The 14,026-nt window shown below is 34.3% G+C and overlaps 1 protein-coding gene across 4 annotated transcripts in view; it reads left to right on the forward strand.

The window, feature by feature from the left end:
• LOC145668480 (neuronal acetylcholine receptor subunit alpha-7-like) overlaps window positions 1-14,026 on the forward strand; it is a 287,737-nt gene that overhangs the window by 254,941 nt on the left and 18,770 nt on the right. For all 4 annotated transcript variants that reach the window (XM_081736407.1, XM_081736409.1, XM_081736408.1 and 1 more), the window contains exons 5-7: window positions 1,057-1,273; window positions 5,308-5,442; window positions 9,735-9,943. In XM_081736407.1, the coding sequence (XP_081592533.1) occupies window positions 1,057-1,273; window positions 5,308-5,442; window positions 9,735-9,943 (561 nt within the window). The remainder of the gene's footprint in view (window positions 1-1,056; window positions 1,274-5,307; window positions 5,443-9,734; window positions 9,944-14,026) is intronic.

Consider the following 14,026-nt stretch of genomic DNA (forward strand, 5'->3'; position numbering starts at 1 on the left):
CTAAGAAGTTTGTTTGGAATTTTGAAAATGATATACTTCTCTGAATATTTTTCATGTTGGTATGAATACGCAGTTGCTTTCGTATCTTTTTCTTTTTTAAAATGAACATTTAATTACTACTCTATATTTAAAAAAATATCGATTTTGTTCACACACGCCAACTCTGCAACCATTAACTATAAATAACGATGTCCTTATTTGATTCGGAGAGAAATGCACAGATGCCACATTTTGATAGTGTAAACGTTTTGGAACTAGTGTTTCTACTTATAAGTAATTTCAAGAATTTTTTGAAATTTATATCTATTTTCAATGTCAGAACTTATATTTCAAATAGTTTCAATTAAAGACAACTTGTATATGTAACAAACTTAAATTGATTACTAAAATGTGTGAGACCTCACCAGCTCGTTACACAAAATATAGAAGTTCACAGTGTTGTTGTACGGAGACTTACAAACAGTTAGAATTCTAAGAAACCACATCATCAGCCACTTACTGATGGCTTTAAATTATCCCTGCATTTATGGCAACTGAACTTGAACATTTCAACTACAAACATCAGTGGTTAACAGATTGATTGATTTAGTTAAAGTTAATTGGCTGTAAACGAAGTCATATGTGCGACTATAAAATTTAAAATTTGTTGGAATAGCATGGAAACACATGAGTTCTCGCTAAAAATCGTTGTGAAGTTGAGCCAATCAAACGACTTAGCTCGAATAGAGATTGGGGTAAGTTCAATTTTGCAAACTTGAAATTAAATCACGCAATATTCAATCTGTCAAACAAGATCTATTGTTAGGGACCTGTAAAATGTTAAATTGAACGTGTCATTTTGGAAACACATTTAACTTGTTTAGAGAGCATTAAATACAGTAAGTTCGAAATTTTGTTCAATATAGCTAGGTATATATATATATATATATATATATATATATATATATATATATATATATATATATATATATATATATATATATATATATATATATAAGGTTTAAAAAATTGTATACCAATAGTTTAAAGATGTTACAATTTTATTTTCCATTTCAGTTGGAATTGTTGAAGCAAGATGAGGCAGGAGACGTAAGTAATTACCAGGCCAATGGAGAATTTGATCTCGTAAGCTTCGACGCAGTAAAACACGTAGAGTATTATTCTTGCTGTCCTGAGCCATATCCCGATATCACTTACACAATCCGACTTCGGCGTCGACCTATGTTTTACGTATTTAATCTTATTCTTCCATGTATGTTAATTAACGGAATAGGTAAGCCATTTACTAATATTGATTCTTATATTTATTTAGTTCATATAAGTTTGTAACAAGTAATCCTGTTTTTCAGCTTGTTTGTACATATTTAATGATTTCAGACAATTTGAAAACTTTGTAATGTACTGTAAAAAAACAATTAAACTAAATCACTAATGGACAAAATACCCTCAAACATTGCCAGTACGACAATCACGATCAAAGTGAGCTCTTCAACAAAAATTTAAACTAACCTCATTTCTCCTTTGATATAATAAATGATTCGGGCATATGCTAGTTACTCAAACATAAGAATCTTTCATGACTTTGATATATTCACTTGAGGACAAATGGCTTACGCGACTGCTCTTTGTGCACGTGATCCTGCACTGAGAAGAAAATGCACGTAGCGTACGTAAAAACGTAGGTTACATGCGTAAGTCCTGTAGTTGCTAGACTTATCGTACGACTATATGTAATACCTTGCAGCAAGCGTAAAAACGAAAATGTATGCTTTATAATATTTTCCGTATAAGTGTTCCATCTATACGTACTTTTCGTATGAAAGAAGGAAGCGTATAGTCGGTAAGGATCTCACATCCAGATAGACACATATGACGTATATAACACATAACTGACGTATGTAATATACGGAAGACTGTTAGATATCAGACATCCTGCAGCGGCATGATGTAATATCTAAACGGGAAACGGGTAGTACGTATGAAGCATATGGATAATGTATGCTCCTTTCAGATTTCCGCAGTAAACATAAGGATTCGGTATATTTGTACAATATACCACTGTCCGGATTTTTCTCAGTGCGGATTTGATCCATAATGTAGGTAACAAGCCTTGAATAGAAACCCAAATACTAATTCGGATCGCACTTCAAGAATTACATCCTTTCTATATAGATCCAAAGAAACATTAATCTTGATGCAATCAATGCCCATTGGGGTAACTACAGGAGGACCAGATCCCTAGACCATCTTGCCACACGTCTAGAATACTGATGTACCTCAATTAAGGTATTTTCAATTCTCACTAGTAGGCAACCGTTGCCTTTCCTAGCAAAGTTTATTAGTTACGTCAATGTTAATTCCTTTGGGCTTTCAATGTATTTCAATTCTTAGTTTTGTGCCTTCAAAGCTGTAGGTATAACTGAACTCAGATACGGACGGATGACGAATTTAAAGGTCTCATTTAGTCGTCTCATTTTAAAATACGATCATCTTAGAAAGATGATAAGGAGAGGTCATTTCACCAGAAGAAAAATCGCTGAAAGAATAACATTTAATTACGCAGTTTATCGTTAGGCATTAACTCTATCATTAAATGGCAATTTTAATGAATTAAAAAATATGATAAAACTAGCAGCGTTCACCCCGCTTCGCTGCGGTCACCCCGGAACGCAATAAACTTTGTTACTTAGATAATTTTTACTTTTTCGCTTTCAAGTGATATGATAAAAACCATAGAAGATTGCAGTAAATCTTAACATTATATCGCCTGTCATTTATGTTAACCCGCCCCGCTTCGCTGCGGTCATCCCGGTGCTGGCATATTGTAAAAGTGTCTGTAAAAATAAGCAAATCAATTAAAAAATTTTAAACAGAAGATTCAAGCTATTTTCCGCTGTATATCGCCTGTCATTTATGTTAACCCGCCGAGTGACACGGTCATGCGGGTTGCATATAAATACGTTTATTTTTACCTATGATGAACTAATAACAAAGGATTTGTACGTTATGGACACTTGAATGGTCAATTATCTCAAGACACTGGTAATTAAAAATTAAAGTGATATGATAAAAACCATCTAGGGTCCAAATCCTAATAACCCCCCAAAAATGAAAGAAATTGGTTCAGCCGTATTAGCGTGATGAGCGGACAAAATATTGTACGTTCTCTTTTATATATATAGATCATGGATATTTAAAAATATAACAGCACAAGAATATTCAGTAAGCGAGGTAAGTTTTAAACTCTTTGCTTATTCAATTATACAATTTACTTTTGGAAATTTAAAATTCTGAACAAATAAAGGATCAAACTTACAGTAACTATATTCTGAGATTTTTACTAGTAGAATTAAATCAAAAGTGCTTATTGTTAAGAAACCAAACAACTTTTACTTCACGAATGTTCCTATTTCACAAGTCTTAATATTTAAGAGTTATTTATGTGAACTGTGAAGATGATATAAATAACTATCCAGCAGTTTATGAAACTAGTGTGTAAATGAAATAAAAATCCATGAGATCGCTTCTATTGCATTTATAATTGTATTATATGTAGGTCGTCCTTAAGAGAGAACAGGAGAGTATTCAAATTGTATGGATTAAGAGCTTCAATGTAATATGGTCCACGAACACTTTTCATTTTATATCTTGGGGCTGAGAAGTTTTTAGCAATGAATTACACAATATTTTAATGTAAATGACAAATATTAAAACTCAAGTACTTCACAGAGAAATCGATATAACATTACCATCAGCATATATATTCTGCCATTATTGTCAGCTTACTTGCAGCAGCTGAGAAGCTTCCCTATTCCACGGTCTTCGGTTAACCTCTTTGTTTTCATGTATGATTTTTCTGTTTTGATGCTATCCATCAATTGTAGTCAACTTCATCCTCTCTCTCTTTCCTGCTATCATACCGCCTAACGTGTCCTTCATGATACAGTACCTTCTTAGTCAATATTCCAACCAGTTTCTCTAAAATTTTCATTTTTTTACCGTATCTAACATTATCGCATTTTTTTCGCTCTATCCAGCCAATTCTCTCCTTTCATCTACACAAATTTAGAAAGGTCTAGTCTTTTTTTTTTCCTTTTTTGCATAATGCACATGTTTCTGCCCCATACAGTACAATACTCCACGAGAGGTATTTTATGAGTCTTTTTCTCAACTCTTTTATTCAAGGACCCCACAAAGTAGACTTTTTTCTCCTGAAAGTTTCTTCCGACATTTCTGTACTTGCTTTTATTTCACGTTCGCACATCGTATTACCTAAATATCGAAATCTAGTCAGTTGTTCTATTTTCTCCCCTGTTACTCTGTTTTTGAGAGCGACCACTTCGTTCCAATCACCATAACTTTTGTCTTTCTAACATTTATTTTCTTCTCATATATTCAGTCCTTTCTCAAATTTTCTAACATCTTATTGATTTTCTCTTTAGATTCCGCAACAAGTGCCATATCATTTGCAACTCCCGACAACAATTTCTAAATTACGCGATCAAATAGCTTTTCAAGAATAGTAGGGTAATCCGCTGCATATCGATCATTTCACATTGAATAACATATGGGAATAGAAAAACAACCTTTTCCCCAAAATTTTTAACTTATTCCAAAATACTATCTGCAACTTCTTTGTCAACCCTTCCTCCTCATCTTTCGAAAGGATGGTTGGATGACCAACTACTTTTGGAATGATAATTTTTTTTCTTGGAGGGCTTGGCTTCTAGCACTCGAAATCCTATTCTGTAATATTGTATGTGGCACGTTGAAGAGGCCCACCACAGTTCGTAAACTTATATCTTCACGCAATACACTTGAAACAATCCTATTTATATTATCCTCCCACAATTCATTCAAAAGCCTTTCGACTTGTACGTGTGCATGGTCTATAACGATACGAAATTATTGTAATTAATTTTTGGAATGGAGTAGCTGATGATCAATATAGCCCTGGGAAAAATGATCATAAATTCTCGAAAAGTCTATCCTTCTTTGAGTGGTGAAACATGCAGATTTGAAATTATGTAAGTTCTTGAAGTAGTGAGATTTAAAAGATGGGTTGGTAACTCTGTTAGTTGAGTAGTATTCAAAAGAATAAGTCAAGCGATATCCTTCTGTCGACATGTTACAAAATTTCATCAAATTTTATCTATTAGTTTAAAAGTTCCAAGGTTGATTCCAGATATTTTTTGTTTTAAAAAATGGTCTACCCTGTGCAAAGAAAAGTGTTTATGACCCATGTAACATTGGCTCGTCTTCACAAGAATTTGACTTATCGTACATCTACTTTTCTTTTTTTTTCAGCACTGTTGGTGTTTTATGTGCCATCTGAATCAGGAGAGAAGGTGACTCTGGGCATCAGCGCTCTCCTTTCAATGACAGTGTTTCTTATGACTATCCGAGAAAGTCTTCCACCAACGGAGAAAACGCCTCTCATCAGTAAGTACCACACATAAATTCTTTATTCATATATTTCTGACTGATAATTATATTATTTTATTAGGCAATTTTATTCGGCTGGTAAAGTTATGGTGCGTTCACCTCTCTAGGGTCAAATTTTGCAATTTTTCACTCCACATACAATTTTCTTTAAATTTTGCAAACATATCTATCTCTGATAATTATATAGTATTTTAGCAATGTTGGCTTAGAACGTGTACACGGCAAATAGTTGTCTCCAATACATTATGTTACTACGAATGTTCTATCAAGACCCCTCCCATGGCTAGCAAATAAGAAACTATCTTTTATTCAGAAGAATAGTTTTGGGATATGTTAATAAATTTTAATATATATAGGTTTGTGGTGTTTGATTTATCAACTCTCCAAGTTTGGCTCCCTTGCAGCTGGCAGGTCTGCTTGACCTTGAGACGGTACCAGTGCTATTTTTCCCTCTGTTTCCTCAGTTCAGTCCAGGTAGGCGTGCAGTGCAGAGCAACTCAGCAACAATGTGTACTCCGCAACAGAAAGCGCAGTGTGTTACTTGGCTTGTGAAAACTGAGTCAAAACAGTGCAACGCAATTTTAGACGTCAGTATGCTGGTGAACCACCTACAGCAAAAACTATCTGTCATTGGCTAAAGTCTTTCAAGGAAACCGGTAGTGTTTTAAAAGCAAAATCACCAGGTAGACCGAGAACTTCTGAAGATGTTGTCGAACAGATCCGTGTTTCTTGTGTTCGGAGCCCGAAGAAGTCATTGGCCAGACGTAGTCTACAATTAGGAGTGCCTAAAGCAATGTGCGTGCAGCTCTTGACACTCACTTTCCAGGAAGGTGAATAGGCAGGGCTGGCCCAATACCTTGGCCACCACGAAGCCCAGACTTAACTCCACTGGACTTTTTCTTTTGGGCCACAGAAACAATGTTGTGTACAGTGAAAAGATCAGAGACATCAATCATTTACGGGAAGGAATCGTCGCGGCGGTCGGGACAGTTACACCTGAAATGTTGGTGAATACGTGGCGAGAAGTGGAATATTGTCTCGACGTGTGCAGGGCTACAAATGGATCCCACGTTGAAGTCTACCAACATTAAACAAAACTTGAAGGAATTTTCTTTCATGATATGTACTCATTGATGTAAGTTTTCATTCATTTCCCAATTAAATTTATACTTAAAACTAGGGAGTACTTTTTCAAACACCCTGTATATATATATATATATATATATATATATATACAGTGGTGGCAGTGAGACAGTATGGAGTGGTATGCCATACCGCCTCTGGTTTTTCAGTGATCAAGACATACCGTCACTGGAGTAAGAGGATGCTAAATACCTTTAACAAATCCATTTTTATACACAGTAATTCACGAATAGCTTTGGAGGTAAAAGGATTGTATTTCTTATGTAGAAATAATTTCTAAGTTGGAAACACTGACATTTTTGTTATTTTATCCCTACACTTTGTTTTCAAAATAAATTGTCTTCAAAGAAGTCCATCTACTTTATATTTTGATGTCCCATATTGAATTGTTTCTTTCTTATGTATATGTGTGTCTTCTTGTCTTAATGCATATAAATGTCGTGTTTTTGAGCATGGGCGGATTTAGGAGTTGTCTTTTGTGGGCGGCGAATCTTCTGGGGTCTGAAATATCCCTCATTCGAGTGAGGGGTACGCGGGTTTCCCCGCAGGAAATTGTTAAGATCGGCTTTTGAGCATTTTCTGTATAATTCTCTCTAATACAACATAACGGAATATTTTATTTTTTTATTTTTTTCAGAAAGTTGTTTGTTAGTGGGGGGATCAAAGTGTCTCCATGTCCTTTCCTCCCTGTAACTATAAAGAAGCTCTCCACTGGTTTTCAGTCATTATGTAAATAGAAATGCAATCTTTTAGACAACATAACCTCACTGTATTTCAACATTTAAATAGCCGGTATGTCGAGTCAAAATTGTAATAGAACATACCACCTCTTTTTTTTCACTTGGAACACTATATATATATATATATATATATATATATATATATATATCGTTGATCATAAAATTAATGAGCACTTTCACTTTTCTCATGACTTGAATGTATTCAATCTCTCTTCTAGACTTTCTTCTTTTCCTCCGCCTTTTTCTCTCTACTTTCTATAACATTCCTTATAAGTAGGGAGCGGAATTTTATGAAATGTCATCTTTTTATCCGATAATGCGGACACAATGCCCATCAAATATGCATCATATTACACTTCACTTTGAAAAAAAAAAAGATAATTTCAAAGTGTATGTTTTAGCATATTTTACCAATTTTAAGCGTTTAGGTCATTTTTTGTTTTTCGATTTTAGGTCATCTTTTGTCATTCTTCCTCATGTTTTCTGATTTTCTTTAATCATTTTTGGTATGTTTCGGTAATTTGTAATTTTTTTTTTGTTATTCCTTTGATTTTGGCAACATGCTCGAGACTTCGCACCGAGGTAAACATATTTTTTTCATAAGATAACAATTTACAAGCAAAAGAAAAAGGATCTGAAGTACAGATATTAATTTTTGTATTCATGTTGTGAAGACAATGGTGGCGTACTGCAATCATGGGTAAGGTAAGTGGGAAAATGGATTTTTCATTTTCATTAATTATTTCCAAAATTAATTTGTGTGTGTGCAATATTTAAAAAATAATTTCTGATGTTTAACTTGTTAATTTTTCTACGGTCTGTATCTTAGCGGAAAGAGGCAGCATGTCTAGGAAGTCCTCCCTTCCCCGAATGTATCTCTGATTTTCACTTTCCAATTTTTCATATAAAATTTGTTAATTCTAAACAATAATCACACGATCTACATGGAGGCATTATTTCTTTATCTTTACAGTAATACGCAGAACATGAAAGCACACAACACTACACAATAAGCCAAGATGCGAAAAATAAGTGTATTTTAAGCTGAATAATTTGCTGTATTTGTCTTAATCATTAAATTCCTTACATTTATATTTTATTTGGTTATTTTCATTTAAAATGAAACTTACATACTTCAACAGAAAAAACTATTTTATTTTTCTAGTATCGCTGACACCATGCCCATCATTTGATATGTTTGTCTTATTCTTTTAGTTACTGTCACAGGTTTAATGGCCATTTTCATAATTTTTATGCCATTTTTCCATGTTTTAAGGGCATTATATATATCATGAATTTGCGACCCTATTCATAAGCCAATTTAAACTCAAACAATGCAGTAACCAGTTTATCTTTCTCTTTTTAGTTATTTGCAATTTAATTATCAGATATCCAAAAAAGTTCGTGAGTTCGTGCCGCTGAAACGAAAATTGTAATTCAAACGGCAGATGTCGGCAACCTTGTCTGAATGAGCTCAGATGTTATTCTCATTAATCGTCAGTCAGTCCAGGGTTATGAAGTGTGTTGGTTGTAGGAACTACAATACTGATGTGAACCGATCAATGTCAAAGGATGTTTTACGGCCGGGTTTACTTTATGAGTTCAAATTGGGCAGCAATGCTCGAAAGATATGTTCCACGTTTGGAGAGGCGCGTCAGTGAGTGAGTGCACAGGTCACCATTAACTTTGATCACAATGTAGAGGGTAAAAAATTAGGAATCGAGTTCATTGACGGAGATGATTCCCAACAGGAAGTAGGTTTTATCGTTGACCACTATGGAGCGAAGCGATAGTAGATAGCGAGAAGCTGTTTCTTGCATATCGATTAAGTGTTCCAAGAATACATTTAATCTCCATCCTCAACATTCTACTAAAACCGAAAGTGATAGAATTCCTGTATAATTTCCGGTTTCCGGTTCCAATATTGCTCTTCTTAGAGCGAGAAAGGTAGTTATTAGCTAGAACCGTTTTTTATTTTTTAAAATCTTTTCGAATTGACTTAGAGTTCTAAGAATAGGTATCTTCATTTCTCTTCAAACCGGAAGTGGCACAAATGAAACAATTCCGATTTTAAAGTTAATCACTATAGAGTAAAGATGGTAACAAATAGGAAGAAAATATTTTTTTAAATCAATCAATCGAACCCAAGAATATATGCCATCTCCACCCTAATCTCTGTACTAAAACCGGAAATGATATAAATCTGCTACCACTTCTGGTGTCGATATTAATTGAATATATATATATATATATATATATATATATATATATATATATATATATATATATATATATATATATATATATATATATATATATATATATATATATATATATGTGTGTGTGTGTGTGTGTGTGTGTGTGATGCTACTGGTTTAAATATACATTTCATTTTCATTCTTGTAGGTATGTATTACGGCGTTAGCATTTGCCTCGTTTCGTTTGCGTCCGGATTGTCAGTAGTGACACTAAATGTTCATCATAGAGGCGTTAGAGGAACAGGGGTGCCAGAACTTATAAAAAAGCTCGTCCTTGGAAGGTTAGCAAGACTTGTTTTCCTTCAGTTTGAGCCAAAACAAAAGAACAAATCAGAAGACTCCAAAGTGCGAATAAATGTAAGTAAAATCCATCAACCTACGAAATCTTTAATTACATTATTAGGCTATTCTTATTGTAAAATATAGTTTTTTAAGAGTATGTGTGTCACCAGTAGAAGACAAAAAATAATAGGTAGACCCTATAATCTGCTACTAATCACTGTAGGTTTCTTTTACGTGTATGGTGCATGAACGAATAAACAACCTACAGTGACTAGTAGCAGATTATAGGATCTACCTATTATTTTTGTCTTCTACTGGTGACACACATACTCTTGTGGCACATACAAACAACCATAAAAAAAGAACACTATCAATTATTATTGGCAACGATTGACATACTATTCAGTGCCATAAAATTTTGTTTTTTAAAAATCTATTTTCCTCGATAACAATTTGCCCTAAAGCACCTCATTTGTTTTGCCTTATATTACGGTTAAACAAAATATAAAGTTTAAGATTTGATCATAATTTTGAGTCTATATATACGGTATAATACTTTAGTAATCATATACTTTGTGTTATCTTGCTAATGTCATAACGGAAAGCTTAATCAGGATATACTTGTATTTCAATACCAGTTAGTCTTAATTGGTGTCATGCAGGAATGCCCGCAGGGTTTTTTTTTTCTAGAGGGAAATGGCCGATTGCAAGGTGGAGCAAATGACGGATTCCAAGGAGAGGCAAAAGAGTGATACTAATGGGGACAGAAAACCGACACACAAGTACACTTGTGAATATTCGCATACTTTAGTGTGCGCGTGTACGTAATATATCATATAGAATAATAATTATTTACGCATATATTATTATGAACTACAGTAAATAAACTATAGTACTATAGTATTTAATATAAATACATGAAGTACTGTTACATTTCAGAGCATATTTCTAACAACTGAACACTCATCTGAAATCCAGTGGGGACGATGCAGGAGAAAATCCTTGCTCCTTGCTGCCGTGGTTATTATACATTATACCATGGTTATCACACAGAATCAGATTTTATTTTTACAAAAAAAAAAAAAAGTTTTCTTTACATTTGAATGTGATTTATGTGACAATTGCACTTCACTGCAGCAAAAAGTACTCAGTCCAACGAATTGGAATTGGTACACAGATGGAGACTAAGAAGTACAAAATCTGAAAGGATGCTACTCAATATAGATTAAGACAGTGGTTAGTAAATCGCAAAATGTCAGGTATAATGCATATAAAATGTACGTTGTATGTTCCAGCATAATTGTGGAACTCTTGGAGCAATTTCTTAAACTTTGTACAAATGACTTACAATCTTTTAAGAATATATTGGGTTAGACATCCCTAGCAACTCTAAACGGTGGAACATGTAAAACTAATCAAAAACGATTGGTATTAGTATTGAATCTATAGTTTGCTGGCTCCCTGAGATGAAAAGTGACATTACCAATGGTGTACTAGCGGGGCAAGACAACCATATATTCCTTAGGGAAATAGGAAGGGGGTAACAAAAATAATCGGAAACAACCAATATTAGTGTCGAATCCATAGTTTTGCGGGTCTTTGATAGGAACAGTGACACTTTCGATGCAATTTACTTTCAAGCGCAGTCTCCTATGGCATGAGGGTAAAAAGATGTGATAAAGTAAAGGTTCAAAAGATGTGAACCTACACTTTATCTGAATCATCGTAATGGGTTCAAATTTAATGTTACCCCATTGCAAATTGCATTAAAATTTGAATACTTACTATCCTGAGACAACCACAGGAACTAAAGTCACAGGCACTAACCACTGGAAGTTTTATGTAACTCCCAACAGATATATCTTTCAAATTAAAGGAAACAAAAATGATAAAGTGTATAAAAATGCATACAATGGAATCATGAATCTGCATCTTTCTTATGGTGATGTATCTAAAAGAACAAGTATTTCTGTTCATATGTGTTTTACTTCCCTATATACTCCTTAACTTATCTCACATTTTGAAGTAAAATTTATTTATATTAGCCAATATAAATCACCAAGCATTCGACATCTGACGACATAAATACTGCCAAAAGCTGAGAAAGTATTCTTTCTAATAACCTCGAGGGCTTGAAATCTCTATACGTCGTATATAAATCCACTTGAACTAGCGTAAGTGAAAAGCTAACGTCTGGAGAAGAAGAATCTTGTGTGCTCCCCGCTGTACTGTGTAAAGCTGCAAGTTCTGTGAATTCGACACCCAATGACATCGATTACCAATATATTAGTCGTGCTCACTTGTCACCTTCCGAAGGAAATGGGAAAACCAAACCCCTGATCTCTGCCAAACTGCAAAGCAGATACTTCCAACTTCTTTCTTTACCTTTTTTTTTCTAAATAAAATGTCTTCCTTTCTTTACGACCAAATTTCCTTTCCCATCCACATTGCAGCTTTTTCTTGAGGAGTTTTCTCTGATTTTATTTTTTTAATCTATTGTGTTTCCGTTATGGTTATATACGTATTTTCTGCATATATTACATAGGAATGATGTAGTACTATTTTTTATAACATAAAAAGGCTGCGTTTTAAAACAAAATTAAATATATACTTAAATCGCTCAGTTTATGTCGCATGGTTATGTCCTGCTGACTAAAGCAAACGGATGATTAATGAAAGCGAATGACTATAAAAGAAATTGATGAAATGAAGCTGTTGGAGGAAAATGAAATAAACTCTCGATTTTACTACCCACTTTCATGCCTTGTTGGCCAAAAGAAAAGGTGATGATGGAATGAATGAAATGACGGAATGAAGAAAGTGAGAGGAAACGGGAAAAACCGAGAAAACCCAAGCATATGGGGCTTGTCGACCACAAAATCCGCGAGCTGTGACCGAATCAAGGACCCTATGCACCACAGGTGAAAGCTCTACCATTGAGCCACCGTGGCTCCTGAAACTATGGGAGGAAACGGTAGAATTCCGAGAACACGAATGTATCCAGCACAAACTCATATGCCTTGGAATCGAATTAGGGAACCCTTGCACATGGAGTGAGCAATCTATTTTTTTTAATTCGCTCCAACCGAGGCACCTGTCTCTATGACAATATTCTTTTATACCCTGTAATATTTAACATAATCTACCATAACAGGGACACGTACACAGAAATAAAAAGGACAGTTACAAATCAGGGCATGCGTTTCAGACTGGCACAAAGCAGATGTGCACAAAGCAGAATCGTATATTCCAGAGCCTAGCTGAACAGAAGTAGTAATAGCTATAAAGAAATTAAAGAAATACAAATCTTCGGGTATAGACAAAATTAAGGCTGAGATAATTTTAGCTGGACGGGAAAAATTGCGGAACAAAATATACAAACTCGTTCTCGTTATCTGGAACAAGGAGAAATTACCACAAGAGTGCAAAGAATCAATCATTCTTTCAATCACAAGAAAGGCGACAAAAATGATTTTAATAATTACCGAGGCGTCTCTCTTCTGTCCACATCCTATTAAATCCTCTCAAACGTTCTATTAGCAAGATTGATTCTATACGCAGAGGAAATTGTTGGAGATTATCAGTGCATAATTAGACAAAATCGATCAAATATCAACCAGATATTTACCATTCGACAAATACTCGAAAAGGAATGAGAATATAATGCCCCTGTACATCAATTATTTATTGCTTTTAGAAAGGTTTACGATTCGATTGGGAGGGAAACATTGTACAACATTCTTACAGAATTTGGAATACCGAAAAAGCTAGTTAGATTAATTATGTTTAAATAACTCCCAAAGTAAAGTTCAAGTAGGAAAATTCTTGTCCACACGAGCTTTCACATCGAGAATGCCTTGAAACAAGGAAATGCGTTGTCATCATTATTATTCAACATTTTTTGGAGTATGCTATACGGAAAATTAAAGATAGCAACCAGGGCCTACACATAGAGCTGAGTGGTATTCACTAGGTCAGTAGTTCTCAACGTAATTCCTATCACGACCCCCATTTTATCACATTATCTTGCCAGCGAACTCCTTATAATTTCTGATTTGTAATAAGCTTCTGTGGAATGTTTAATATACCTATTGCGGAGATCTCACGATATCCATCTATTTGTATAACAGTGGAATTCATTTCTTGTATACAGCGTGT

This window comes from Thermobia domestica, chromosome 13, assembly GCF_964235325.1.
Source record: "Thermobia domestica chromosome 13, izTheDome1.hap1.1, whole genome shotgun sequence".
Classification (NCBI taxonomy): Eukaryota; Metazoa; Arthropoda; class Insecta; order Zygentoma; family Lepismatidae; genus Thermobia; species Thermobia domestica.